Source organism: Apteryx mantelli, chromosome 1, assembly GCF_036417845.1.
Source record: "Apteryx mantelli isolate bAptMan1 chromosome 1, bAptMan1.hap1, whole genome shotgun sequence".
Classification (NCBI taxonomy): domain Eukaryota; kingdom Metazoa; phylum Chordata; class Aves; order Apterygiformes; family Apterygidae; genus Apteryx; species Apteryx mantelli.
Window position 1 is genome coordinate 13,856,673 of NC_089978.1, and position 23,716 is coordinate 13,880,388.

Consider the following 23,716-nt stretch of genomic DNA (forward strand, 5'->3'; position numbering starts at 1 on the left):
CGCCGCGGCGGCGCCGCCTCAGGAGCGCGCCCGCCGCCGCGCCGCGCCCGCGCCGCCCTAGGCCCCGCGCAGAGCCCGCGCCGCGGAGCCGCGTCCCCCTTGTGTCGGTGTCGGCATCGGCGTCACCCTGCACCCCCGCCCTTCCCTCCACCTCGGGCTCCCGCGGCAGCCAATCACCGCCTCGCGCCAAACCTGCCTTCAAAACTCGTCGCCCAATGGCCGCACCCGCGGCCCCCGCCGCGGCCAATCCGGCCGCGCTTGCGCCGCCCTGCGCGTGCCCCTGATTGGGGAGTCTCGTGGCCGCCGCGCTGATTAGACCGCTCTGGGCGAGTTCGGCTTCCCCATTGGCTCCAGCTCAGGGGCTCATTTTGACAAAGACCATCCTCTTCCGCTATCTGCCCTCTGCGCGTGCGCAGGAAGCGCCTTGCGCAGCTCGCTCCTCCCGCTGCCGCTCGCTCCTCCCGGGTTCGTTCTCTCAGCTCCAGCAATTGGGGGCAGGAGGTCTTGCCTCTTCTGCTAAACTGCCCACTTCTATTGGTTAAGGAACGGCGTTTTTCATCCTTATTGGACAGCTGGCATGTCACTCAACGTCACTTTATGACGTTAGGTTCGTAACTGCCCGGGGTGGGGCTTACCGCCGCTCCTCCTTTCTCATTGGCAAGCCGCGCGGCCAGTCAAGCGGCACGTTATTGGCGCAAAAAGCGTCGCTACGGGGCCGGAAGGGGCGGCCGCTGCATGGGTGCTGCGGCCTTAAAGGGACATGCTGTAGCGCGGGCGGCCCCTGGGGGACATGGCGGCGGCGGGCGGCGACCATCAGCGCACGGTGAGGCTCGGCGGCGCCCACGGGCCGCTGCCCGGCGCGTGTGGCGGACGACGACGGCGGGGGGGGAGGCGGCCCGGCCCCAGGAGTCCGCTCGGCCCCGCCGGGCCGGGGCCATCTTAACGGCCGCTTGCGGCGGCGGCGGGGCCGTTGCGGGGCCGCTTGCGGCGGGGCCCTGCCGCGCCCGGGAGAAGGACCGCGCTCAGCCGCGGGCGGCAGCGGAGCGGAGCGGGGTGGCGAGCGCGGCCCGCGGGCCTCTGGCCAGCCCGGCCTCGGCAGCCTGGCTGAAATAGCACCGTTTCTCTGGAATCGCGGTCGGAACGGCCGTGGGGCTTCAGCTAGAAGCGAGCGAAGGGGCGGTGGAGCCTGTGAGCTGGTCGGCGCTGCGGGCGCAGCCGAGGCCCGGCCCGGGGCGGCCGCGCCCGTGCCCGCGCGGGAGGCTCCCTGGCGGCTCGGCCGGCGTCGCGGTGAGCGCGGAGCGCGCCTGGCTCGGGCAGCTCGGGGGTCGCTCCACATTGCGCCTCGAGTTCAGGCTTGGCGCTGCAGGAGCAAAGTGGGCTGCGGGAACTAACTTTAGTTTTAAGTGCCGTGTATGTGCATCAAAAGTCATAACACTTCTGTACGCGTCTTTTAGAAGAGGAAGGGGAAAAAGCAAAAATACTCTGCTGTTTAAAAGCAGCCTTTTCGCTGTAGGAGCGTTCAAAGAGTAGATTTGTGAGTGAACGCTTGGGAGTAAAACTTTGTAATTCAGTCTGTTTCCAGAAACAGTTCTGGAGTCATGACTTTGAAAATGCCTATTTTGAAGTCAGATTAGGCTCAATTCAGCACTGCTCTTGCTTAAAACTCAACAATATTCAATTGTATACTTATGTTTCAATTATGAGAGCAGAGCAAGCTGTTCCTTTTGAGAGCTGGTGATGTATTTAGTGCATGCTCTCCAAACTAACGTTAACCTTAAACCTCAGTTTGGCTTTGATAGGTAACCATATCCTTAGGCATGCGTATAAGAACCTGGCTAACGCAGAAGTGATGCAGAGGTAGTTAGAAGCAAGGGGCTAGAATTTCCTCGAATTTCCTCGTTACGCTCTTGAGGAGCAGAGCTTGGAGAAGAGACAGAACCAGTGTCTCTGCTTTGTGAAAAGCGAAATGAAGAAACTGAGGCGTGACTAGAGTAAACATAGCTGAGCCCACCGAACTGGGTGGAGGCTGCCTGGAAGCAACTAGATAGTTGTGTGAAACAGAAGTTTCCATTTGGGTTTTTCATTTGACATCTTGATCTGATATGTGTAGCTCTCCGAAGCCAGATCTTTTTGCAAGCAGCCATGTGTTATGAGTACGTACCTTGCAAGAACATAGATGGTGAAAAAAGATGCAGTGTGGTGGTAGGTAATGTATGTCTTGTGAGCATTCTTGATTTGGGGTCTCAATACTATCAGCTGCCTGATAAAGCTAGCCCGCCTCAGTGTTTTCGGTTGTGCTTCTCTTCCTCCTCCTCCTCCCCCCAGCAGCCTGGTCCCAGATTTACACCTGCAGCATTAAAAGTGGCAAGAGAATGATCTGAGGGTTCCTTTATCCTTTCTGACTGGTATTTTTATAGGATATGTTGAGAAGGATGTCAGAGAATTGGTTTTAGCCTCAAGTTGATTAGCAGAGGCTGTTTAATTAGTTTAGTTAGTAAAACCAACCTTTTAGGAAAATTGTCCACTGAATATTTTTTGTACTTGCTCATTCAGAAGTTAAACATAGTGAAAGACCAAAAAAAGACAAGCAGACTTATGACTTTCCGTACTTCATACTGATTTTGGCACGCCCTACAGCAGAAATTAAAAAAAAAAAAAGTCTCGTGCTAACATTTTTTTTGCATTTGCTGTAAGGGCTTGACCAGGATGATTTTTTTTTTTACTTTTTTTTTTTTTTTTAACTAGAGATCTTATTTAAATTGCCAGTGCTCCTAGCTCAGTTTCCTATCAGTCAGGCACAGAGAGCACTTAGGCTGGTTTCTGAGCAGCAGGGACTGTTCCTCCCTCCCCACCTCCCCAGTAATGAGGGAAGAGGGCAGACTGGATCTTGAGAGATCGTCTCTCCCAGATGGCTGTTCGGAAGACTTCAGTAACTGGGTACTTTAGTGGATATTTTCTGCTCAAAGAACTCAATATTAAAATCTTCTGTATTTTCCCAATCTCTGGATAGTTTTCACCTTTCTGCCTTTTTTTATTATTTTTAAAAACCAAGTGTGAGGACTACAGGGTCTCATTTAAACCATTATCCAGCTTCAGATGATTAACTTTTAAAATATTTTCAGAGAATGTATATAAGAACTTGTAAAATAGCACCCACTCTGACTTATTCCCTTTGTCCAGTGCCAAACTGCTAGCACCAGTGGCACCATCTTGGTGCCTTTGTACTTTCTTGTAGTTATTTCCTGAGAGAATTTTCCTGTGTTTTTCTGCTGCTTTGGTTCTGTAGTTTGTTTATAAATCATTGCTGTTTTTATTATCCACACATCTAGTCAAATTATGTATGATGAGGAGAAAAACATAGGATGCTTTTTTCTTCCTGAGATCATTTAGTGTGGACACCTTGTTTCAGGGAAATCTTGCGAGTGAGAGGACTCTAAAGCATTTGGTATAATATTGAGATTAATAGTTGTCCGGATAGTTTTTCATGGCTGGTGTGCCATACTATCTTTTCTGCAACAGAGATGTAACAATGTTATGGTGAGTGGTATTTTCCATCTAAAGGGGCTTGAGCTGAAAATTATGCTCCTGCCTTTAGTTGCTGATTCCTATGTTAAAACTTTTCCGATGTTGTTCTGGCCCTTAGACTGTGTTTAGTCTTGGGCAGCTTGAAGAGGTCACCATCTCCTACTGATACATTAAACTACTATTAGTCTGTATTTTAAATATGCTTTCTTGCATATTTGAGTAGACAGTTGATATGAAATGACTGCTGAAATAAATTTTGGAAGGTAATGTCCTCAGAAACGTAAAGGTTAAATGTGCTCAGTTCTCCACCGTTGTGTAATGCTGTTGCACTTAGCTCCTGGGGGACCATTAAGCTTCTTTGCTCATTAGTATGAGGCTTCTGTGTGTTTAGGGATGGAAAGAAGATAGGGAGTACCCAGAAAAGAGGGAGCGGGTGTAATTAGCAAATATGGCCCACTCCTAATTCAGAACAAATAGAGAGTTCCCTGATTTTCATATATATATATATATATATATATATATCTATATATATATATATATATATATATATCTTCCCCCTGTGTTTCAGGATTTTCCTGAAATATGTGCTATATGGTGATCCCCATGAGAATTTTCAAGAGCAGCAAATTGACTTAAAAATAATTCTGAATGACTTGGGGGACTGGGGAGGAGGAGAAGAGTAGGGAATGATATTTGAATCTGAGATTTATAATGTTGGGTTCCTTGCTGCTGTTTAATAAGCTTTCTCAAATTTTTCTATTCAGGTGTATTTAGAAGTCATTCAGCAGAATATAAAATGGTCTTCTGCTCAAATGTATATGGAAAATATACCTGTTAACATGTGATTCTTTAGACTGGAAAAAGGAACAATTGTTTAAACTGTACTGTAGATACTTCTTCAGTGTGAATTTTTCAGTATTTCAAGCAGATATCTGCACTGAGTATTATAGTATTCAAAGGTAAATTAATTTTAATGCACATAATCTGTGTTCAGATGGTATTTTGGGGAAATACAACTAAAAGAAAGAATATGCTAAATATGCTATTTTGGTTAGTCTGTTGTTGCCTAGGCAGGTGTCACTTATGCCAGTAAAGAAAGCAGCATTTTTTTTTTTAATGTAGTTATTTTTAATCCTTGCACAGACAAAAATTTACAGCTAAGAAATGAAGACATCTAGGAGAGTTCAGATGTCTGGTAGCCCTACCTTGATTTAAAACTGATGCTGCTTTTTTTCAACTGTATCATGGGATATCATCTCTGGTTTCAACAATGGGTGAAACTGGTTTCTGCCATTTGAACTGATGAGGCTTACATTGGTTCCTGTGGTTACTCTCAGCCTGCTGCTTAAAATAATGTGTTTTGCTGGGTCCAGTTTTGCTTCGTTGTTTGATCTTGCTCGTTATTCTGCTCGTAGCAATTTAACATCCTGTAACATTGATGGTATTTTTGCGGGATCTAGTGGATCTAGTCTCACTGCTCACAGACTTTCCTGCAATTTTAAGTGTTTTACAAAGTTAGATCAGATGGCTGCTGGGGTATAAAACAGAGTGTGTATATGCATGTGCACAAAAAACTGTTCAAAATATTTTTGTAAATATATTCTTAATTATTTTTTTTCTCCCTCTCAGTGCAACTTGGGCTGTTGTCTAATTTGCTATGAGACAGTATCATAAATGCTTTCTGCGTTTTAATTCAGATCAAAATATGTTCCAGATAACTGATATTTGCAAAAACTTAAAATACCCTGACAGTATTAGCAATTTCTTCTTTGTCATATTTGTGAAGTAAACCTTCTGTGCTAAGCCGTAAGAGCCAGAACATCGTGTCTGCCTGCTGCCTACTGTCTTAGGTTATCTTCAAATTCTATTACTGAAATGTTTAGCGGTGCGTACACTCGAAAAAGAAGCAACTTTAGCACATTAAAAATAAATGACCTCATTTTATTTAAGACACATACATAAATCAAAACTTTGGCCAGGTAGCCACAAACAGAGTACACAAAATGCTTTGCCCTTGTCTGTAGAAGAACCTGGTTAGAAAGCACAACTTAATTGTATCCCTGCTGCATGGCATTTTCAGTACTATGTGGCTCCTTCTGACCATCACATCATCCAAAACATGGCAAACTTTTGGAAAGCAGGTGGAGACAGCTGGGAGATCTGTGGTCGCTGCAGCTGCATTTTTGAGAACAGTCTCAAGCTGACCTAACGGCACATTGCTACTCAGAGGCAGAGGTCCCTTCCTGGCTGTGATCTTTTGTTGCTTGTCTTGTGCAGGTTGCACTGATCAAATCTGGCATAAAGAAGCTCAGATGTTTCTGCAGATATTTCAATCAATTCATGGAAGAATATGAAAGATAAACTGTAGCCAGTGTAAAAGAGGGGTTGGGACTATGTGGCTGGGAGAGGGAGGTGAGGAGAATGCATGTCCTTTTCCCTTTTTGTGGTCTGTGAACTGATATTACATTAGATCAGGATATGTAGAGCTGTGGCCTCAGGTATGCTTTATCAGGTTTGGTCACCCTGGTAGTTTCTTATGTGTGACAAAGACTGATTTTTCCATTAAGAACAAGGCTGCTTTCCACCTGACTGGTGTATTACCCTCTTAATAAGCAAGAGAGAGTATAAATAAGTAGGAAACAAAAGTGGAAGTTGGAAACCAGCATAAAAAAATAAGATGTTTGGTTTTTTTCTGATACTGTTTTTATGGAGGAACTGAGATTTAAAAATGACACAGCCCAGGGCTGTGAGGAAGGGAATATTACCTTTGTGCTATTACAATCTCCTACAGTGGTATTTCTCCACATCACTTAATCTGATTCTACTTCTTTGTTGTGATGGAGAAACAAATATACTGAATAACAACTTTGTTTTGTTTTTCAGAGTGATCTACGCAAAATATATAAATCTGCATCGGCCACAGATGAACTCTCTGCAACTTCATTTATAGATTATCCAAAGTACAAGCCGTTTATTAATTCTGACTTGCTGCGCTCCCCACGGAAACCTGTCATTCCATATCCTGAAAGTAACAGCAGAGGTAATAAATAGTTCAGCTAAATTTTCTTACCTGTTTCCAAATCACCTGGTACAGGGGAGTCAAAGCATCATTTATGAAAAGAATGCAATCTTTTTATCCTTTCTTGCTTCCCAGTGATGTATAGGTCGTGTTTTTTAGTTCCTTACTGCTCTTCTTCCTGAAAAGGGTCATCTTTATAGCTGGAGCAAGATGCTTCCTTTTAGCAGTACAGAACTGTAATGTTGGCTGAGTTCTTTGAAACTGCCTTGACATGTTTTCATTGCCCCTTCTTTCATCCTCCTCTCCCTCCCTACCTCTCCCCGTTTCACAGCTGAGTTCAAAATAAGGAAACTTTAATTCCCAAGATGGTTTGGAGCAAGGGGAAAGGCTTCATGTTGATGAAATGGGAAGACTTCTCATGTACAAAAGATGGAGGGGCAAGATTTATCAGTGAAGTGCTTAGAGCGTGCAGGAAAGAATATCATGTAGCATAGTGCTGAGCTGACAGTTCACCATCACCAAAAAGAGAGGAGGTTTCACTCCAGTTTCTTCTTCCCTATTTCTAGTTTCTTTCTTCTCCCTCCTTTCCTATTCCAGTTCTGGTTTTCACTTCCAGATAAATAGATTCATCTTGCCTGAACTGACATGTGCAAAAATATTCTTGGTTAGTTTTCTCTCGTTTTAAGTGAGTTGGCTTGTCATGCAATGAGGTGTACTCCAGATCTATGTTAGGGTAGGTACAGGAGGGAACAAAGGAAATTGGGAGGCTAGAACAGGACTGATTTATTTCATGTGAGCTGTTTGGCTCAGGGTCATTGTGAAAATACTCCCGTAAGATTGGAGTTGCATGGAGGCTTAAGGGTATGAAAATCTTCCTATGTTCTTCCTTATAGGGAGAAAAATGAGAGAGACTTAAGCTGAGCCCTAATGTAACTCAAATTAAGTAGAAAATCAGTGTGATAGGTTCAAGTGTCTGTTCTAATAATGTAATTCATGCCTGAATTACGAGAGACTTGCACATTAATGATCTAGTAGATGAAACCTGAAATCTTGAAATGTCATTTCAAATGTAATATGTGCTCTTGCATGCACAATACAGTTTTGAGAGTGCTGTTGACACAAAGCTAAAAGAACCTTGTGACACAGATAAAAATTTGATGAGCAGAGGAAAGAAAGCTCTCTTATGAATTACTGATGTAGGTGTATTTTTTTGTAGATTGTGTTGTATGTTTCATTAGAGAAACTTTTGACATCCAAGCTTCTGTCTGCTAATTTTTTTGAGCAGGGAATTTACTAATTCCAAAACAAGTACTTGGGGAAGAATATCTGATAAATTATATCCTCTTTAAAGATTTTGAAATGTCTCTATTTTCAAAAATTTTTAAGTAAATATGAATACCTGCTCAAAATAAGATGCAACAGTCAGATTATCTGGTATCTTGCTTTTTTTGTCTAGGTTTTAAGAGTGCAGAAATGTTTTGGAGTGTATATTTTAATAAGGTTAAGGATTTGGGAATTAACTTCAGAGGGAAAAATAGATTTGATTATTCTTGGAGGTCTTTCCTGCCTGCCCACCTGTGTAAAATCATATTTTAAAATCCTGAAACTGAGTATAGCAAGTTCTGCTTATTTTGATTTGACTTTCTGTATTGTTTGTGTGTCTGCCATATATGCTTTTAACACTCTAATAAAGATGAGCTGGTATAAAGTGTCTGTTATTTGACATTTATTTTTTTGTCCTGAATGATACTTGGTATTCTGTTGGGTTTCATCTTCATCTGTTTGTTGCTCAAATTGCTTCATTGCTGTATTTTGTTAGTCATTATTGTAAATATAGAGAGATTTTAATTTAGCCCTAAGGATTATGTAACAAAGCTGTTCATAGTTTCACCTGTACCCATTTCAACTGAATCCTGATAACAGTAATATAAATAAAGAGAAGGTGTTACAGTTGGTTATTCTGGCATCCTGGAAACAGGGCCAGACTATGCACAATTTTGCCTTAACTTGTGACTACTATTACACACTTCTTATTTACTTACAGTTACCTTAGAGTAGATGCTTTTTGTTGGTATGGTATTCTAATGTTCTGCTTTTCTGCATTTCAGGACTCTATGAATTTACACTCTGGAAAACTCATTTGGATAACTATTTTTCCTTTATTTATGATGTGATGCTCAAACAAATATCAAGTCCCAACTTTCTTGGGTTTAATACGTTCTGTAATAAAGGCACATTCTTTCTCTAGAGTGGTTTTAAGCACAAAGGAGTGAGGTAACATGACCTCAAAGATAAGCCTGCTATATGAACTGTCTGTACAGATGTTCTTGTGTTTTTCTCTAACAGGACTGTGTAGGGAAAGGGCTTATGGTTATGATTCCCTCTGCAGAATCAAATAATACATCTAGGAGACGTAATACACCAGATTACCAGCAGATGGTCTAATTGCAGGAGGATGCGAGTTCTATTACAACTACCTTTTCTGTGGTGATGAATATATGAAGGTTTTAATGGGTAATTGTTAAAGCAGGAATCGAATGGAAAGAGGGAAAGTTGTTTGGCACAAAGGAGTTGCATATCTAAGAGGAGGGGAAGGAACACAGGTGCGAAAACAAAAGAAGAGAATCAGAAAAGAGTGGCTGTTTAGAGAAATAAAAATCTTTATAGCTCCTCTGATAATCTTGCCTTTTTTGCTGCTCAGTGATCACTCATAGGAATGTTGCATTTGCATATTTGTCATGCTAGCATGCACTTGTAGAGGGAGAATAACGCTCTGTAGAGCATATAGAGGACTGCAACTTAACTATTCAGTTGAGACCTTTTGTTTCCTTTTGATAAAACGAGTCAGAAGATGTGCTCTTTGCACTTAATCTACAGAATATTTGCCTGTCTTATGCTGAGCTGTGGATGCCTCTATCCCAGATGTTTCAGATAAAGGTAGATACCAAAGGCATCAATACAGTTTAAATGATTTTTAGAATCAGTTACAATATAGGGGAAAGTGTGTCTTAATTCCCAGAAGGAGTTCTGGATGGTGGCGAGGAAAACTCTGGCTTTCTCATATAGCATACTTTTTTATAAAAGGCTTTCAGTTTGGTGTCTTCTTGAAATGGTTGTTTACCAGCATCTAACAAAAGATACTTGTTCAATTACAGCAATATTTTCTGCTCTGAAGAATCTCCAGGAAAAAATTCGTCGGCTAGAGTTGGAACGGCTTCAGGCAGAGGAGAATGTAAAACACCTCAGCAGAGAAACAGCAGACTATAAAAAAGTACTAACTGAACAAATGCAACACAAAGAACATGACAAGACTGAAGTGGCGAAGAAAAATCGAGGTTGTTTGCAAACTTTATATAAAATACCACAGAACCGTGCTACAGATGAAACTTGTACTTTATCCATGCATAAAAGTATTTTAAATTACTTTATTTAGCACTTTTTACCTTGTAGTGACACACAAAGTTATGAAGAAATCATTTTAAAAGCATACTTCCTTTTAGAGATTTGCATGCAAGCAAAATTTGATTGATTTCGTGAGCTTCTTTAAATGGCTTGTTTTTGGCTTATTTTGGAGCTGTACTGAAAACACAGAAATCCCAGGAACGAGCAGTGCATGATTTCCCTTTTCTGCCTTCTGTTATCTTCAGAACTGGCTTCCCAGTTGGCAGCTGCTGAGTCTCGTTGCAGCCTTTTAGAGAAACAGCTGGACTACATGAGAAAAATGATCCAGCATGCAGAAAATGAGAAGACGCATCTCTTGGAGAAGCAGGTGTGTTCTCAAGACTGTTTCGAGGTTAAATTTATAAAAGTCTTGAACTATGTTATGATTTTTTTGTAGTTACTGTAGTTTTAATACCTTTAATTGTAGCTGTCTATTATTGAGCTGGCCTTTATATACTTATGTGTGGATAATTTTTCTACTTAGGTTTCCCAGTCATACCTGATCGCTGGCATTTTCCCTTTTCTGTGCACCTGTCTCTAAGATAATATCATAGGCTCTGTTACTACAAGAATTATTTGCTGCTTTGTGTTTGTGTGCAGCTTGCTGCAGTGGCTCATCTGTATCTGAGTGCTATATCCATGTGCCACTGGAAAAAAACCTCCCTTTTGTGTTTGCACTCTTCAGATCTCTGGGGATTTTCTTTACTAGTATTGTTCTTGCTAAGCCTGGGCTGAAATACTTGTTCTGTTAAAATAATAATAGAACTTGTGTTTCCCAATATCGGTGAACGTGGGGTTTGTCCTGTATCTAAAATGGACTTGAATTTTGTTTTATAGGTGTATGGATTGCCTAAAGCTGTTCATCAGTCTCTGTGACTGTCTTATGTCAGTCTATTGAATATCTATTTATTTACTGAAGTAAATAAAATTTAAAGAAACTACTTCTAACAGCTGAGTAGTGATGGGTCTTTATGGTTTTGGGTTTGGGGGTGTAGGAGTGACTCTGCAGAACCAGCTCTTGTCCGAATCTAGCTAAGTGTGAGGTTCCCAGCATTGGTGGACCAGTGGTGTAGTTGCTCTTCAATTGTAGCACCACGTAGAATTGCACAATAGCTGGTAGTTCCTTCGGTCTGTTTCTGGTCCCCCTTTGCACTGCAGACATAAGGCTTAGTATGGATGTTCCTATTTTATTGTGCTTAATTGTTTTGCTGTTTTCTTCTCTCTTCAAGGGTACATTAGAAAGAGATCGGCTTCTTGATCAATCACATGTCCAGTCTAAATTGGAAAAGCTGGATATGCTGGAAAAAGAGTACACCAGACTTAATACAATGCAGTCCATAGCAGAGGTCTGTTATTTCTGTTGTGTACTATATCAGATTTATCTTGATTAATGTAATCAACACTTTATAGTTACATGTCAATAATAGAGTTGAGCAAAACTTTGTCCTGTAGAGAATGATAGCAACTAAACATTGCTTTTTCTTTAGCTGAAGCGGGATAAAAATTTGAAGTTCTCAATGAAACTCCATGTGGCCAGTCAGGCCTTGGGTGACCATGCACTACAAGAACTGAAGTTCTGTTTAGCCTTAACAGTATTTGTTGATGTTCCTCTTCTGTGGCTAGTTCATGACAGGCATATAGGATTGAGTGTATCCCTAAACTCTGAATTTCTCTGAGGCACCTTGCATAATACTGAATACTTACAATTATATTCTTTTATGATACAGATTTGACTTAGCTTGTGGGGTTTCTTTGTTTTGTGTGTTTTGGTTTTTTTGCCCCTTCCCCTCCCCCTTAAGAAACACAATTATTGCTAATAGTTTGCTTGCAGGGTTCTAGAGGCCAGAGTTGCTAGCCCTGTAAGACCAGATGTCTTCTCAGTCTGCCTTTTCAGGATTCTCTTTAAATCAGTAGCTTTTAGAAGTTCAGCGTGACCATGTTTGGTCATATTCTATCTCTATACCATCTATGGTCTGGACTTCTGGAATCCAGTACACATCTCACCTGCTTCTGCAGATAGACCACAGGACTCTCAAGCATGAACTACAGAGGGCTCAAGGAAGGAGAGGCTTCCACCTGAAGATACATACATACATACATACATATATATATATATGTAATCCGCTCCTTCTTCTCCTAAAGGAGAAAATACTACAGTATCAGACTGGTGTTGGGGACAGTTTTGAATGCGGTCAAAATTGTCACCCTGTGCACCAGCTTTTATCAGATGCTGAAGTAAATGGCATTTGTCCAGAAGTATGTAAGGATGTGTCTGCTAGTAGATCTTCAGCTAGTCAGTCTGCTGCAAGACTTCCAGGCCATACAATGGTTCTTGGTAGTACCTGACCCAAGGCAGCTGTAGCAAGCTGTTTAAGATCTTGACACCCCATTGTTGTGAGCTCTGTTTATGGAGCAAAAGTGATTGCATTATTTACCTGGGCCAAACTCTTTGAAACAGAGACCTTGTTCATTGAAAGTAACAGTAGATTTCTCCAGGGTCAGGATTGAAATAACTGATTCAGCAACAAGATTTCCTTTCTTGAGGACTTTTACCAAGTGTGGCAGCTGGAATTTGGAAGGGGGTGGGTTATTTGCCTCTTTGTACCTGGCTGGTAAACTTAATTTCAGCAAGCAGATCTTTTTTCTTTTTTTTTCTCTCTGCGTCACACTAGGTGTCTTTGATTCTTTGATATCTTTGTGAATTAGTAGCCACCACAATTAAATCCTTTTAGTGGAATTGGGTGCTAAATTCCACACAGTTAATTAAGCTCTAAGAACTGAGAGAAGTCTGGATTTATCTCTAAGGTTTATCATCTTTGTGATCATTTTGCTGTCATGAGTCTGCTTTCTGGTCTGTCTCTGTGCATGCAGGCTATCTTCCTATGTGAACCTCTGCATGCTAAGTGTTACCTTATAATCCTGAAAGGGTGACTGTACTCTCTTTGCTCAAAAAAAAAATTGCAACTGTTGCTTGTATAGTGATCTCTGCCTTAGTTGTGGCAAGATCGCAGGAACGCTTGCAAGTTTAATTTGAGACAAGAAATAAATTTACCTGTTTGCTCTCCAGAACTTCTAGGACACCTTTAGGATGGAAGCTTTTCTGTAATCCTGTCCATTAAGAAGAACTTTCACATTCACAAGTCCAGAGATTTTTCTTGAAGGGACTGAGGTTTTATTTCAGTCTTCAAGCTAGAAGAAAGACCGTTTCCATACATGGTCTACTGAAATGGATAATAAGTAGTGAGATGACTACTTATAAGTAAGCCATGATTTAACTACCTCTGATTTCAGATGCTCTGCCAGAGCATAAGTTGTCTATGGGTCTTACTGAGAATGTTTTATCTCCAAAACCTGCAGAATGACAGCCTGGCTGTCTAGTACTATCCTCACCAAGCAATTGCCAATATTGATATTGTCTCTGGAAAAAGAGCTGCTGACCTTCTTATTCATGTGAAGGACTCCTAATTGGAGTATTTACCTCAAAAAAACAAAAATCTCCTATTGCACATTTATTGCAACTGTAGTCCTGCAGCGCAGTGTCTGGACACCTGGCTGAGTAGATCTGAACATCTCTGTGCATGGGGATAGGGCTGTCCCCTAAAAGTACAGCTAAGGCTCTGGTCTCGTGTGTGACAGATAGTCAGAATTTTGAATGTATGTCTAGATCACACATTTTGAAGAACTCTAGTTGGTAGTAATCAATCTTCTTAATGTTAACAATGAGATTTAACCCTCCCCCAAGCCCTTCTTTGAACAACAGAAGTAATGAATCCTAGCATCGTGTTATGCCTGTATGCTACCTAACACCTCTAGTTGTTCAATATCCTTTAATTGCCAGGTGGGGAGAGGCAACACCTGCCCTACTTGAGCTGTGTCTATGCAGACTGTTATACCAAGCAGGTGCTGATTGGCAAGGTAGCGAAGCACACAGATAAGAGCTGTCTTCACACATTAGTTCCACCACCTCTGTGGTGGAACTAATTTGGATATTTTTCCCAGCAGACAATTTTTAGGAAATTTAGGGATTCTGCGTCTTTGAGGTCTCAGACCTTCCTGTCTACTTTGGTTGAAGTTGTTTTAAATTTGTTTCAGTGATAGCCAGAAGGATGTGCAAGGTGATCAAAATTTTTTTTTTTTTAAACTGGGCTAAAATAGATGTTGAAATACTTGACTTCCATTTTTTCATTGAAATATTTTGTGTCAGTTAGTGATGACTGAGCAGAATATTTTAGTCAAGTATTTAGTCAAGTCAGTGCTGACCTGAATTTCCCTTTTGTGTCATGCTGCCTTATGTTATGGGAATTGTAATCAGGGAATGTCCATGTTTTCACTATTAGCCAGTCCCCTGGCCTGACCGCCCATTGGTCCTCGTGGTGACGGACCAGTAATCTGCATCTTCCTATGAAAATTGTAGCCATTTTGAGCATTGAATTTGTAAGCAGGAATGTGTGGCACTTTTTTTTCCTCTATAAGCAGAAATAAAATTTTCTTTTGGGAGTATCACTTGGATGGAGAATTTCCGGCATGCTCTGACATGAGCTCTGAGTTTGAGCTATGCCTGCAACTAAGACAACTGCCTGAGTGATACTTAGTTTATTTCAGCACAGAAGCATTGGTTCAGCTACATGTCAGACTTGGGTTCAAGCACAAGACTTGCTTCAGTATTTCCATATTAAAAATTTTGTCATACATAACATATTAAACTGGGATTTCTGTTTGTGTGACTGTCCCTGTGGAAAACAAGAGTTGTGACACATGCTGAAAAGAGCAGACTTTCATATCTGGAGTGTATCTGGCTTATATGAAAAAGAATAAATTCTTGTCAAAAAGGGTTCTTGTATTTAGCAGGAAAAGCAAGTTCCTTTATATAGTGCTTTCATTGTGGATGCTTGTCCAGGGATTTGCCTTTAACACCTTTGTATAAACAGTCATATCTTACAGTTATACTTAGGTAAAGCAGAATTATTTAACACCACTTTGAGTTTTCAGTGTACTGAGCTTATAAATAATGCAAATAAAAGTGCATGATTCTAGCTGTTATTTTGAATTGTATGCTTTTCTGACTTAAGTCTGATTAGTGGCTCTGTGAATAGTGCTCAGTGTTTGGGAAAGAGAAAGCAAGTTTTTCTGTGTTCTGGAACTCTGGATCCTTTTCTCTCCTGTATAAAATCAGAAATTTATTTAATAACTTCTACATTGGGAGTTTAAATGCATTCTGCTTAAACAAGTTTTTCATCTTGTTGAAGGGTCTACAAAGAGAAATATGAACCTCTCCTGTTACCCCTTTTCTTTGAAAGGAGCTTTCAAAAGACTTCTTGCCTGCTTTTAACCATAAAGATGAAATCTCCTCAGTTTTGCTTGAATGTCTTGGATACATCATATATAAACTTTTCTCCTTCTTCTTAATAGAAGAGAGTTAGATGTTCAAAATTTCTCTCTCTCAAGAGTTTGAGTTAGGGATGCTAGGAAAAATATCTTTAGTAGTCTAAATAAAGCAAGTGTCCTCTCAGTCATCTGTAATGATAGGTGACATACCTTTGTTAGTTCTTTGTACAAAATCTTTCAGGATAATGTACGCAAAATAACCTACTTTGTTTTTTATACAACTGAAGAGAAAGATGGTATTGTTGTCTTACTGCTTCCCTTGTGGGCTAATTTAAGGCTATTAATGACTTGCTTTCCCAGTTGGTATCTGAATTTAAAACTAGAAAAAACAATCCAGTTTTAAGTATAAGTGCTTGACTACTGTATTTACGGATATACAGGTAAAACTCCAGAAATCATTCCAATTCTGAAGTCTTCACTTGACTTGAAGTAATAAGTTGAATTGATACACTCTTGCTTGCGCTCTCAGCATTATAGACTTCATTAGTAATGACCATTTTCATTTAATTTTGACTAGAAAAAAATGAAAGAGCTGGAACAGAAGCTTCAGGAGGAAGAACATGCAAGGAAGCTTGTTCAGGAAAAAGCAGCTGAGGTGAACAGGAAATTTCTTTTGTACTAGTATGCACTGCAATTTGCTCTTTGTTTCCACCGACTTTTCAACTAAAATTGCTAATAGGGTGTCCCATATACAAAATGAAAATATGGTGGGGTGGTGGTGGGGTTGTTTTACCATATTTTTTTTTTTTGTTTGGGGGGTGTTTTTGTTCTTTCAGTCTGAAGTTCAAAATACCAAGAGTAGCCCTTTTCTTTTCTCCTTTTGTCCGAATCTTTTGGAAGACTTTTTTTTTTTTTTTTTTTTTTTTTTTTTTTGAGCAGCATGGCAATAGATGTGTGCTGAAGCTTAACTTACTCAATAAAAGAAGCTAGTTGGAAAAGGGGAGTAGAAATTCATAGTGATTCATAGTGTTATATTTGGGACAGCAATAGCTGAGGATGCGTGAGGATCCAGTTTATTGTTTTTCCAACAGAATTGACTGTGCCATAAACTTAATTGGGTAGTTTACTGCTTCAAGTTAACAGCAAATGTGAACTCTAAAAACCTCATCATTGAGGTAGGTAGGCATTTTTCAGAATTTCCAGAGAAGTGCTAATATGTAGCTCCTTCCTTTTTTTTTTTCTTTTTTCTTTTTTCTTTCATGCTTCTTCTGCAAGCAGGTTCCTCTTCAAGAGAACAGAAATTTGTACTTTTGACTCTTTACATGGTCAGGAGCTTGTTAGCACCTTCTGCCAACTCCCTCCCAGATTTAATTCTGTCTTTCTTTATATGCTTTATGTGCCTGAGTTCCTAAAGTTTCCATACTTGCTGAACTAAAGATCTAAGCCTCTGTTCTTGACAAAAAGCATTCACAAGAATCCACTGAGCAGTCCTAACAACTCTGGTGACCCGGAGCTTTAATCACTTGCTTTCAAGAGTCCTGTTGGAATTCCCTTCTCCTTTGTAAAACCATATTATATAGAATTGCTCTAGGAAGGGCGGGAGGTGTTTAGGAGAGTTTCTGTTAAATTCATTATTGCTCAAGCTAACCTGTATACTTCCTGGTAGCATTTCACCAGTTGCAGTTTTACAGAACTGCTCTTAAATTATGACTCTTAAGATTAGAGGCAGAAAAATCCACAAATTTTAGTATACTTTATGGAGCTTTTTTAGCTGCTAACCTGATAAACTTAACTTGGACTCTGACTAAAGATGGGCTTTTCTTTTCAAAAATGCTACGTTTTCAGAGGACAGATTAATGTGGGATTCTAATAAAAATCAGAGAAACTGTTTGGACTTTCAAGTACAGTTTTGGTTGTGCAGTGGAGAGAGGATTTACATTGCAGCTTTACTAACAGTCTTTTGTTGGTAATATAGTAACAAGATCCAGTTTGCTGTTTGCAGAAGTTGTAGTTTGTTCTGAAATCAGTGGCACGGTTAATGGGGAACCCCATGAAGTTGTTTATAGGAATTTTTCTGAGGAATTCTCTCCTTTAAATAGATCAAGATCAAAAAGTGTGCCCCTGTCTTCATAATTGTAACTAGAAATGTTATAGAAGGAGGGGAGAAACAGATGTGATATACTACTGATTACTGGTTACAAGCCTATAAGGACACTGGCCTTCTCCTAAACCTAAAGTGCCATGTTCATTAAATACCTCTCAGTTGTATGCTGAAGTAAGGTAGGTAACATGTTAAAGATTAACCTTTGCAATATGTTCTGGGGGAGGGGTCTCAATTGTGAAAAATCTTGTGAATGCTTCTAGTTGAGTTTGGTTAGGAAATAATGATTTCTAAAGCCATGCCACAGCTTTCAGTTGGAAAGAACGGAGAAGCATATAATAGAGCTCATTTTTGACAGTGGTAATTCTAACATTAACTCTTCCAGTAAATACATATATGTATTTTTTTTCCCCTGTCAGATCCAGTAGAACAGAAGGGATAGTTATAAACCTCTTAATTATGTGCTTAAAAAAAAACCCAAAACAAAACAATTGAGCCAGGTGAGGTGGCTTGACTTCCCCAATATTTTGTTAATGATAAAGCCCAGAGCTGATGGTTCAGCAGTTGCCTGTATGGAAGTAATTCAGTGAGACTAATTCTTTAACTTGCTAGGTTTAGTGGTAAAGAGGTGTTATCAGAGGAAGTATTTTTATTTAATGTTTAAATTGAACTCAGACTGCAGAAGCATCCCACGTACTTGGCAGCCTTTGCTTCCAGAGAGCCTGTATTTTAAAAATTACTGTTTTGCAAAATCTCAAATCATTTTTTGTCTCTGATTATTTATTAAAGTAACTTCAGTAATTCTCATTTTTCCCCTCAATTATAGCTTCAAACAGGTCTGGAAACCAACAGAATGTTGATTCAAGCAGCATCACCATCACTGTCTCCAAAAGCAAGAAGACCCAGGAAGAAAACTAAGCAGCCAGATAAGGTAACATGTGGGGAGAGGAAGACAATCACTGAGGAGTAAAATAAGGGGTCTGTGTATGGAATCAGGAAGTAGGCTGCCTCTTTCATTACACAGCAAAGGGAAAATGGGTTTGCTTTAGTGTCATCTTTGATAAACATTTCTCTCTTCTTTCCTTCCAGAAATGCTCTCTTACAAGCCATCTCACTACGCAGCCCCATTACAGACTGTCTCTGGGTGATGTCCCCTTTGTAGCTGGGAAGGTGAGCTGCTTAATTCCAAAGCTGATGCTCAGTAGATGCAGCTCCTTAAATGGCTTTGGCTTGGTGCACTTCTGACCCCCAGTGGTCAGATTGTTTTATTTTCTTTGACTCTTTTATTTGAGCTTGTCTTCAAAAGCCTTGTTCCATATCAGTAACTTGCTGAACTGATATTTCCAGAATGGGTCTCCTCCATGCTACTAGTCAAGCTGTTCTTGTTAGTGCATATTCATTCAAACAAAAACACATTCTTGGCAGCAAAGAAAAAATATGCTATCAACATTGTTTCTAAATGTTTTCCATTGCTGACAACGCAGTTTTAAAGAAATCTATTCACATACTTTTTATTTTTCCTTCCAGTCTACTAGTCCCAGCCATTCAGTCGGTGCCAATGTACAGCATGTGCTACACCTAATGAAACAACACACAAAAGCACTGTGTAACAATCGTGTAGTCAATGATACTCCCCTAGCAAAATCAATCAGTAGTGCTCATCCTGCCAGCAAAAGCAGAAGGTCATCTCTGCCAAAGGAGTCGTCTTCGTCCCAGGAAGAGCTCTCAGAAGTGCTACTGACTTTACAAGATGAATTTGGGCAGATGAGTTTGTGAGTTTGGTATATTCTCCATTGCAGATAATGAGTGTAGATGCTCTATATTTTTGTCTTTTACTTTAAAACTGGAAGGTTTTGCCTGAGAAGGAAGACAGTCTTGCGTAGTCTGTGGCACATAACCTATTCTTTCCAGTTGCTGCAATGGGTCTCTTTTCTCCTAGCAATTAAAGCTAGATTCTAATAAATGGTATGGACTCCATAGCTGTGTTTGCATGCAACAGTATCAAGTCTGTGAGTGGTGGGGGAAAGCATAGGAGCAGACCTTGATACAGTGGAAAAATACTCTGTTAAGGATTGCTTTGCTAGTCATTCTGCTCCTCCTGGTTAATAGAACCTGACTTGTTATCCTATTGCACAACTGCAGTAGATACAAATCTACAAGTAGTGACTGAATGAGTGCTGAGATCATCTCTTTAAGAAGTTATTCTGTAATTCTAAATGAGCGTATTGAAGTTTGAAACCACTTATGTTGTTGACAACTTTATGTTGCAGCAGACTGTCACCAGGATGTGCTACTGTGATAATGCTAACCAGCAAGACTGTTCTTACTGGTTTCTTAATTCAAATTGAACATTTCTGGCTGCTGATACCATGGTTTCCTAGAGATGTAATTTCTCATTTGAGCATACAAGCATTAGAAGCTGAGAGAATCTGATGCAAGCTGTGTTCTGTCTCTAAATTACATGCTAGTGATCACCAGCAGCTAGCAAAGCTTGTCCAGGAAGCCCCAACAGTTGCAGTGAGGGAAGAACTTGAGAAAGAACTTGAGGCCCTGGTGGGAAGGATGGAGGCAAAGGCAGACCAAATCAGTAAAGTTCAGAGGCATCGGGCACGGGTGAGTTACTTGCTCATGTTCATGTTTCTGCAGTTGTTATCTTAAGAATTCTTATCCTACTGTAGCAGCAACTGAATAAAGCAAACATAGCTACTTTTTAGAGCAGTATTTCCCAACTTGAATTTGGAGGTCCCAAGTACGTGCCCCTCCATCTTTCTATCCCAGTATTTCTGCAGAAGTATTCTTCCTGTCTTACGGGGTACCTTCGTGCCCACTTCCTCATATCCTAGGCAGAACTTTCTATCTGTTCCTGCATTGCCTTTTGTACTCTTCCCCTTCCCCCAAATAGGGAAAAAAATCATCTAAGCTACAGTAGCAAATTCCATAGTTGAAGTCTGTAAACTTGGCATATGCTGGTTGGGAGGGATGTGAGCTAAGAAGCAGCATACAGGGCTGGAGGGCATGAATCTGCCTCCTGGCTCCCAGACTGTCTCTGTGAGCTATTTCTGCTCAGATATCTGACCTGTCAGGAGATAGACATGTTCTGATCAGTCACACTCTCACTCCTGCCATGTGTAAAGCAGCTCTGCTGGACCAAGGCAGTTGCTTTGCATGAAGTTCCTAGTAACAACCAGCTATACAGATGGTGGGGAGAAGCTCATGAAATGCCATTCTTTGCATTGAAGAAAATGCTGAACTCTTAGTAACCTAAGTCGTATTTAAAGAGATGCCTAGATTCCCAGGGCCTTCTCACTGTTAAAGTAAGCCTTTTAGCAGCTCTCCTTTGTTTGACATGTGACCTACTTAATCATGCTTTGATTTGTTTTATTTAAAAAAAAGTCTGTTTCAGTTTAAAACAACTTTCTAAATTCTTTGAATAGTGTAGCTGTTCATTTAAAGCCATGAAACCTTTTGATTCCCTGTTTTGTCTAATGTTCATTCATTTTAGTGAAATTCTTCCAAAGAGTTTAAGCCCTATGAGTTTTGTTCAGTTCATATGAACTAAGAAGACTCACCCTCATCTCATGTAACTTAATACACAAAATATGAACTGAGAAAGCGGCTGATCACATTTTACATGTGTCCATTTTAGATGTCTTTTAAAACAATTAAAAACATTAGTTACTTTTGATCTCTCTTATGATCTTCAGTGACATTGCTGCAGCAAAACAGATGTGTAGTAATCCCAGTAGTCATGATGGGAATGATTCTGGATATACTATATACTTCTGACTAGCTATTGACAAAAGTTTTTAGGGGTCAGCAGCTAGGAAAATTGCTGCATGCCCTAAAATGGGAGGAGAGACCACCACTACCTAAAATTAAAGAAACAGTGGAAGCTACTGAGTTTGGTTGAATGTATGAGTGTGTCTGCACCTTCGACACTCTGCCCAGGCCCCAGGCAGGCTGATGCCAACTTTGTCCTCATTGCTGAGTATTGAATCTTGCAAGCTGTGATTTACAATGCTGTGCAGTGGGTACCAATTCTTTGAGAGTTCTGGTGTTGCTTTTAGAGTTCACTTCTGGCAGTGACTAGCCATTAAAATCACTAGTACACTAATATGTATATAGAAAAACTTTTTTTTTTAACACTTCCCTAAACTGATAAATCAACTTGTCAGTTCTAAAAGAGATAACCTAGTAGTTCAGACTATAATGCTAAACATAGCTGTAAAGATGCAAATATAGCAATGCTGTATAAGGGAAATATTTTAATTATTCAGGAAACTAGATGACTTGGAAATATCCATTTGCTTTGCTGGGTGAGATGAGCACTGGGGTAGAGGAGGGAGACAGCACAAGAGGAGGATATTTCAGTCTTCTGGGGGAAATGTAGAACATAAACCAAAACAAGGTCACTGCTTAACATTTTTACTTTGGACTTCTCTTTCAGCTAGAGAGACTTAAGAGAGAGTGCAAGTCCAAAAAGACTTCTGCCAAACAAAAAAAAGACAGCAGGTTTCCTGTTAGTGAGGTTAAAGTAACAACTACGGTAACCACAAAAGGAAAGGATGCTGGTCCCATCAAAGTCAAACCTGGAGAGAAGAGTCGGAAGAATCTGCAGTTGTTGAGAGACATGCAAACCATACAGACTTCACTACAGAAAGATGATATCAGCTGGGACTACTGACTGTTCTGCTAGAGATGTTCTCAAAATCATCTCAGTCAAAAGCTTTCTCACGTTCTGGGTATAAAGCAGCTGCCTTTCTTGCTGTGTGAAAGAGACTACTGTATGCTAAGTGCACTTTTGAAATGTGGGCCAATTCTCCATCTCTGGGTTTGATTGTATATAATATGGCATACTTTAAACACATTCCATTTTTTACAGTATCCAGCTACTGAATCTAAACACAGGTTTCCACCAGTTCCTTTTGTTTTAGGATTCCAGCAGTTCCTCCTTTTCCTCTTTGGCACACCAAACATCAGCACATTTATATGGGTTGGCTTGTGTGAAATGCCAGTGTGATTTCACAGTACTGTTGTTGAACTCCTGTGCATTGGGACACTTCTAAAAATGTATCTTTCTGAAAATGATGCTGTGCCCCTAATTCTTAAGGGGCTTTTTCAGTTCTGTTGTGTGCAGCTGTTATTATTCAGGCTCTAAGAATGTATAAGGGAAATCAGGTAAACCTTTTTAAAGGTGTTTTGTTTAGCTCTCTTCAAAAAGCTTCCCTAGTTCTTGTTCTGCCACATTCCACTAGTCAGTATTAATGGCAATGGATGTCTGAGTACGCAAAGAAGGAGCAAAGTAACTTTTCCAAATGATTTTGCTTAATTTTTTTATTTTTATTTTTATTTTTTTAAATCTGAAGGGTGAAATATTTCTTCAGAAATCATACTTTGTGAAAAAGCTATAGGATATTGGGGATAAAATCCCCTCTCTTAGTCCATGCCTTTGGGTGGCAAAGGAGTGAGATAAACCACAAGTGTTTTAAATTGCAAGTGCCTCAATCATGCCATTCAGTCCTGGCATCTTGCTTTTAACTTGAAATATGTGCTTTGATGAGCTATCTACTTTGATAATAGTGCAATTCATTTTGCACTCTGACTTGCACAGCTGAGTAAATGTTATTTATTATGTTAATAATGTAAAGAATTTCCTATTAATGGAATGTATAGAAGACCCAGATTATCTGTTTATAAAGTTGAAAAATAATAAAGCCAGCTTGCCTGTTGAGTTAATTGTGGGAAAGCTGCAATTTCTCTAAATTAACCAAACACTTAATGGTTTTTTTTTGGGGGGGGGGGGGCGTTTTTGTTTTGGTTTGTTTTTTTGGCCATTTGAGCATTTTGCATAAACCTAAAAAACCCTAAGTCTGAAAGCACTATAGACAGGCTGGAGCATGTCATACTTTCAAATCAAGTATTCACAGCGGGGGCTGACTGAGGCCTCATACTTGCGTGTACTTAATGCAGAAAGCACATAGTCCCTTTCTTGCCCTCAGCAGTGGGCTGGTATTCCTGACCTTACTGTCAGTGCATTTAACTCTTTAGCCAGCTATGAAATCTTATGGCTCTTCTGAGATGTACTGAGGGGAAATCTGGAAAGCGCTCACAGGAGGAAAACAGTCCTGGCTGCCCGGGGGCCCAGTGTTCGCTGCAGCACTGTGCTGCCCTGCAGAGGCAGTTGAATCCCAGCGTAGCCTAGAACCGGACCCTGGTAGCTCCTGCTCATTATTTGGACTGCCATGTACTGCCTAGTTCAGTATGTTTTGGTGGTGACGTGGCATCTTCCTGGTCAGGAGGATGAA

At 40.4% G+C, this 23,716-nt stretch overlaps 1 protein-coding gene across 3 annotated transcripts; it reads left to right on the plus strand.

Moving 5' to 3' along the window:
- The first annotated feature begins 734 nt into the window (after positions 1–734).
- Positions 735–23,147, plus strand: CEP57 (centrosomal protein 57). 3 transcript variants are annotated; one of them, XM_067289712.1, is made up of 11 exons: positions 735–823; positions 6,409–6,565; positions 9,700–9,879; positions 10,192–10,313; positions 11,215–11,331; positions 15,888–15,965; positions 18,238–18,342; positions 18,501–18,581; positions 18,939–19,183; positions 19,880–20,024; positions 21,859–23,147. In XM_067289712.1, the coding sequence occupies exons 1-11, from the start codon at positions 791–793 to the stop codon at positions 22,093–22,095; spliced, it is 1,500 nt and encodes a 499-aa protein (XP_067145813.1). In that variant the 5' UTR covers positions 735–790; the 3' UTR covers positions 22,096–23,147. The 3 variants fall into 3 exon arrangements, with proteins under 3 accessions (XP_067145813.1, XP_067145817.1, XP_067145820.1); XM_067289716.1 differs by lacking the exon at positions 15,888–15,965; XM_067289719.1 differs by lacking the exon at positions 11,215–11,331.
- Positions 23,148–23,716: the final 569 nt, after the last annotated feature.